At 42.6% G+C, this 6,593-nt stretch overlaps 1 protein-coding gene across 2 annotated transcripts in view; it reads left to right on the forward strand.

Moving 5' to 3' along the window:
• Nucleotides 1-6,354, forward strand: part of CHST9 (carbohydrate sulfotransferase 9) — a 247,855-nt gene extending 241,501 nt beyond the window's left edge. For both annotated transcript variants that reach the window (XM_055559152.1, XM_055559153.1), the window contains exon 4: nucleotides 5,211-6,354. In XM_055559152.1, coding sequence (XP_055415127.1) covers nucleotides 5,211-6,299 — 1,089 coding nt within the window. In that variant the 3' untranslated portion in view covers nucleotides 6,300-6,354. The remainder of the gene's footprint in view (nucleotides 1-5,210) is intronic.
• Nucleotides 6,355-6,593: the final 239 nt, after the last annotated feature.

Consider the following 6,593-nt stretch of genomic DNA (forward strand, 5'->3'; position numbering starts at 1 on the left):
CAGTGGACCCCAATTACCATTAATGCTTGTGTTGGGCTTCTCAGATGGCACCAGTAGTCTTCTGAAGACTGTAAGAGACAAGGGTTCGATCCCTAGGTTGGAAAGATCCCCTGGAGGAGGGCATGGCAACCCACTCTAGTATGCTTGCCTGGAAAAGCCCATGGAGATAGGAGACTGGCAGGCTACGATCCATAGAGTCACACAGAGTTGGAAATGACTGAAGCGACTTAGCAGGAAAGCACACCTGTATGTAGAGTAAATTAGAGCCAAGAGCCCCCTCCCCAGATTCTGTTTCAGGGCGTCACAGTGAGGCCTGGGAGTCCAGATGGCTGGCCAGCCTCCAGGAGTTCCCAGGCAGTACTGAGTGACTTTGAACCAATCTGATCTGGCAGGCTGGTAAGGGTCCCACCTCCACACCTACTTCAGCATGAACAGCTCTCCTTGTGCCTCTTTTATTTGTCTTCTCTTCTGCCAAAGATTTGTTTGAATACAGATTTTCAGCCCCTTAACAAGAATCAGTCAATTATTTATCTAAGTTAACCTTGATCTTCTGATTAGCTCTGGTTTTCTTCAACAAGGTCATAAAATGACTCCTTAGAAGCCCATTGTTAAATTATAATCACATTTATTCATTCAACAATTATTTATTGGTCGTCTTCTATGCATCAGGTAACATGCTAGAGACCAGTGATCCAACAAAGAACAAGAAAGATGAGACCTGTGCAGTCATATTCTAGGGCAAGAGAGATGGATGGGGTGGAAATAGCATAGGAGTAAGTAAAATCATTTCATATTGTGATAAGTAGTATGAGAAAAATAAGCAGGGTTCAGTGAGAGAAAATCTCAGAGGGGAACATAAATTAAACAAGGTGTACAAGGAACATCTCCCTACAGAGGTGACTTCTGAGAGTCACCAGGCGTGCTGGCTGCTAAGAGCTTGAATAAGATAGTGACAAGTGGTCACAGAATTGCGGAACTGGAAGCCCTGATGAACTAACTGGATGGTTAGATGCCAGGGGTCAGAGACGTGATGGAGGTGGTGCAGACTCTGGCAATAGCAAGGTCCATGTAAAGTGGAGACGCTTCTGTGAAAGGCGAGGTGGTCAAGGAGCAGAGAGTTTATTGGGTGTCGGAGTCACTACACATGATGACAAAGCAGGGATGAAGAAGCAGAGTCTGAGCCTGGAGCTGAAGTCTTCAGTGCACAAAGTGGAAAGGTCAGTGGAAAAAGCAGATGACCAGATAGGGAGAGGAAAAGGGGGTGGAGCAGGACCCAGGTGCTTCCCAGAAGCAGGAGGGCAGGCTGGGGGGCGTGTCCTGGAAGCTACAGGAAAGGACAAGCAAACAGCTCCCCATCTTCTGGCCTGAGAGACAAGTGGCATAAAGAAGTGAAGTTTCATCTACTTGAAAAAGTGAAAGAGTCATCAGAGAAAGTCATGGAAAGCAAACATTCCAGAAGTCCCTGAAGAATAAAGGGAAATCTAAAAAAAAATAAAAAAGAATAAAGGGAAATCTGATGACCACAAGCAGAAGGTCCAGAGGGCGATCAGAGGGCTGATTTCATTTTTGTTTTTGTTAATGGGGCAGGGAGAGAATTAATTGGGCCATCTGTAGACACACAAATTACAGGCTGGATAATAATGGACAACTGGGGAGCCTTGAAATTCACTAGGTCACTGGGATAAAATACTATTACAACAATGATGACTATTAATAATAAGAGCGATTATTGCTTATCGTTGGGGTTGAAGAAGTAGCAGCAGAAATGTAGCGGCAGTTTGATCTCAGGGCTATGCTCAGCACTTGCCGTGCCAGTGAATGACCCTGTGATCTTTCAGACTGTTACCAAAAGTGGGGACCGACTGCTCGATACTCAAATGCCATTAAAGAGGCCAGGCTGGTAGAAAGGAAAGTTTGCTTTATTTTGGATGCTGGGAACAGGGACTGGGGGGTGGGCAGGTGTCTGTCCAAAGGTCGACCGCCCCCCTCCAAGACAATCAGGTAGCAAGAACTTTTATAGATGGGGGGAATATATGCAGAAACAGCATAGTCAGCTTTGACAGTCATCTTGAAACTGGTCATCAATGGTCTGACTAGCGTCATCTTGATTGTTTTAGGTACAGTTAATCTTCAATTCCAGGGTCGGTTTGTTTCCAATTCCTTGAGGCCAGTTCTCAGAATTGTGGCAGCTTACATCATGGCTGCAGTCTGGTCATCATGTGGTTGACTTCTCCCAGCTGCTGGGGGTTTCAGTATCTACAAGACAGCTGACAGGTTATGGCTCAGAATATTATCTGTAGCCCTTGAAAGTGAAAGTTGCTCAGTGTATCTAAATCTTTGCAACCCCATGGACTATACAGTCCATGGAATTCTCCAAGACAGAATACTGGAGTGGGTAGCCTTTCCCTTCTCCAGGGCATCTTCCCAACCCAGGGATCAAACCCAGGTCTCCCGCATTGCAGGCAGATTCTTTACCAGCTGAGCCACAAGGGAAATCCAGGAATACTGGAGTGGGTACCCTATCCCTTCTCCAGCAGATCTTCCTGACCCCGGAATCAAACCAGGGTCTTCTGCATTGCAGAAGGATTCTTTACCAACTGAGCTATCAGGGAAGCCCAAACGATACTTCTAGTTCCTATACCAGGGGTCGAACCCAGGCCACCTGGGTAGCCCTTGAGGAGGATCTACAAGTCCTTGGCTTTGTTTACTGACTAAACTATGATTGCTTGGTCACCTTTGACTGTTTTCCTTTCCTTCTTCATGTTTTTACTTTCCTGATTAAACTTACTTGTTGGCAAAAATTTTTTCCACAGACAAAAGGCCAGCAGAGGACATGGGAGGCAAGGACCATGGGGTCGTGCTCCATTTCAAAACCTCAAGTCAACTTTTATATTATAGTGAAAACTTTGTGGACTACAAGTTGTTGATCAGGGTAAAGAGGGACTCAAAGCTTTCAGGTCACCTTGGCAGTCTCTGAGAAGATACCAGACAAGTGCTTTTAGAGTTGAAACCCCAAATAGTTGGCTCAGTGGTGTGGTGGATCTTGGCAACTGTTTTATGGGGTTCCACAAGTTGGTGTATGGTGGTCAGGGCTTACTCAATCAACCTTCTTCCACCAGAAAGAAGCATCTCTCCTTGAAGCTCAGCCAATGGAAGGACTGTGATGCCTGGAGGTGGCTCCCATACAGTGTTTCATTCCTCTGGTCTTTTGCTCAATTTGCTAGAAAACTCCTAATCATCCTTGAAGACCTAATCTGCCAAGCCATACATTCCTTCCTCCATATAACAAATAATTACTAGAGACTAGAGACTAGAGACTGTTCTCGACCCTGAGAACAAAATGGTAAATCCATCTATATCAGTAGCTGTCTCCCTCTAGGTACATATACACAAATCTGCTAGGAAACTTTCCCCGCCACTCCCTCCTCCCCCTAGGCTGGTAGTCCCATGCTTTAGTCCCCCAACACATCATTTTTTTCATTCATCTTTCTAATACCCTGCTGACAACCCCACATGTATAGCTTCAGTTCAGTCTCCTCAGCCATCCTTTTCTAATCCAAGTGAGATCATGTTACTTCTTTGCTCAGAACTCTCCAAAGCCTCTGTAGTTTACCCAGGGTAAAAGTCAAGGTTATTAAAATTTGTGTCACTATCAGAGGAAGCCACCTTGTAAACCCTGTCTCCCATGACTTCCTTTATCAAGTCACTTCTGAGAGTTGTAGGAAGGATATATTCAGATGAAGAACAGACGGTAAGTGGGCTGAACCATCCCACCAAGAGAACTAAATTCTCATCCTACTTTTGATACAGTTTTGTACTGCAGGACATCGAGTAGACATTTCTGGATTCCCTAGTCTTTCTTCACTTAGGAAAGAGGGAAGGTCTCATACATGAATGAAACTGTATGATACTATTAAATTATTGTGATAAATGAATTTTAGAAAAATAAAACATTTTCCAAGGTGAAAAAATTATATACCAGTTTTTGCAAGTGCCTGGAAAACTGAAGTGGCCATTAAACTTTTATAATTGCCCTCGCTACAATTTTAGGTTATAATTTATGACTCTGAAATATTCTGCACATTATAGAATGCCCCCCCCAAAAAAAAAAAAAACAAAAATCTCAATCCAAATACAGCTACATTTTGTATCTACATTCAGATGCACTAAGTCAATGCTTGAAGGTCACACACTCTTCAATAGCTCAAGAATCATTGACCTACAGAATGATGGAGTTATATTTTATTGCATTACAGGCAAAGTTAAGATAGAAAATTCAGGGCTTTTTCCTTTCTATCTTGTGTATACTTTTTCTGCATTTTGTAAGATTGTATGAGGGTTTCTCTGGTGGCTCAGCAGTAAAGAATCCGTCTGCAATGCAGGAGACACAAAGAGATGCAGGTTTGATCCCTTAGTCAGCAAGATCCCCTGGAGGAGTAAATGGCAACCCACTCCAGTATTCTAGCCTGAAGAATCCCATGGACAGAGAAGCCTGGCGGGCTACAGTCCTTAGGTTCACAAAGAGTTGGACACAACAGAAGTGACTTAAGACTCACACATGCACAAGATTACATAATTGACAGCCACAGATACAAAGATGGTACAAAAATAATAACAAACTTACAGTGACCATAGATTCAAATCAATAACCAGTAGTTTGAGGACTTCCCTGGTGATCCAGTGGTTAAGCATTCACCGTGCAGTGCAGAGGATGCAGGTTCAATCCCCAGTCAGGGAACTAAGATCTCACATGCCAGAGGGAGACTAAGTCCATGCCGCATCTACTGAGCCTGCATGATGGAACAAGGTCCTCCACGCTGCAACTGAAACCGCTCACAGCCAAATAAATACATTCTAAACAACTAGTAGTTTTACCCCAATAATATACAGATAAATGTGCATGAGAAAATCTATTAAAGTAATACACCACATGAATATTAAATGAATAACATAATAATAACCCAAATAAACATACTGTACAATGTGAAGCTTTGGTTCAAAACGATGCCTGGATACCATTTTTCCCTGTTACATTTTCTATGAAGAAGTTTATGAACCATATTTTCTGCATGCTTTGCTAAACTGTTCTGGCAGCTTACATGAAATGTGACCCCCTGGATAGCCTTTTAAAACAATTATGTTAAGCTCCTTATCAATATATGCATATTTGTGAATGTTCTTTCAACATTTCTCATTCTCTATTTTAACAGAACCCCAAGTCCCACATGCTCAAGGATCCCAAGGATAAACCGGCAAATCTACTCAACTCCAAGAGCCCTACTAGGGTCTTCACGGAGACCAACCACTCCCAAGGAGAGGCCCCAGCTTTGAGCAGGAACCCAGGGTCACCAACAATTCAGTTGACTGAAAAACAGCAAGGGACGAAGATCCTCTTCAGGAAGTTCAGTGAAACGAATTGGTCAGTAGACATTCGGCCTTTAAATAAAAGCTTAGTCACAGACAGCAAATGGAAGAGAATTGATGCAACTCAAGAAAAACGTAGGTCTCTCCTTCAGGAATTTTGCAAGAAATATGGTGGGGTGAGTCGTCCTCAATCCCACATTTTTCACATGGTCTCCAGGATCTACGTAGAAGATAAACACAAGATCTTGTATTGTGAAGTACCCAAGGCTGGCTGCTCCAACTGGAAGAGAATTCTGATGGTGCTCAACGGCTTGGCTCCCTCTGCGTACAACATCTCCCATGATGCTGTTCACTACGGGAAGCACTTGAAAAAGCTAGACAGCTTTGACTTAAAAGGGATTTATAGTCGTTTAAACACCTACACCAAAGCTGTGTTTGTTCGTGATCCCATGGAAAGATTAGTGTCAGCATTTAGGGACAAATTTGAACACCCCAATAGTTATTACCATCCAGTATTTGGAAAGGCAATTATAAAGAAATATCGGCCGAATGCCTGTGAAGAAGCATTAAATAATGGATCTGGAGTCAAATTCAAAGAGTTCATCCATTATTTGCTGGACTCGCATCGTCCAGTAGGAATGGACATTCACTGGGAAAAGGTCAGCAAACTCTGCTATCCCTGTTTGATCCACTACGATTTTGTAGGGAAATTTGAAACTTTGGAAGAAGACGCCAATTACTTTTTACAGCTGATCGGAGCTCCAAAAGAACTGAAATTTCCCAACTTTAAAGACAGGCACTCTTCTGATAAAAGAACCAACGCTCAGGTGGTGGGACAGTACTTGAAGGATCTGACTAGAACTGAGAGACAGTTAATCTATGACTTTTATTACTTGGACTATTTGATGTTTAATTATACAACTCCATTTTTGTAGTCTGCTTTCTTTTTCTAAAACTCTGTATTGACTTTATGCCGATGGCCTCAAATCAGCTAGCTGTAACTTTCCTATAATTCTCTGTATGAAAAAAATTTAACTAAGTGCAGTTGTCTTGATTGAATGAAGATTTTTACCAAATAGTATGAAACCAATTGGCACAAAGTTATAGGAAAATTACCTAACAGAGACATGTAAACAACTTCAGTTACTCTAGAATGTTTGGAAAAGAGCTGCTTTTGCATTATGGATTATATTATAGAAGCAATAACCTAGCCAGCTGCTACATAAGCT

Source organism: Bubalus kerabau, chromosome 21 (assembly GCF_029407905.1).
Source record: "Bubalus kerabau isolate K-KA32 ecotype Philippines breed swamp buffalo chromosome 21, PCC_UOA_SB_1v2, whole genome shotgun sequence".
Taxonomy (NCBI): Eukaryota; Metazoa; Chordata; class Mammalia; order Artiodactyla; family Bovidae; genus Bubalus; species Bubalus kerabau.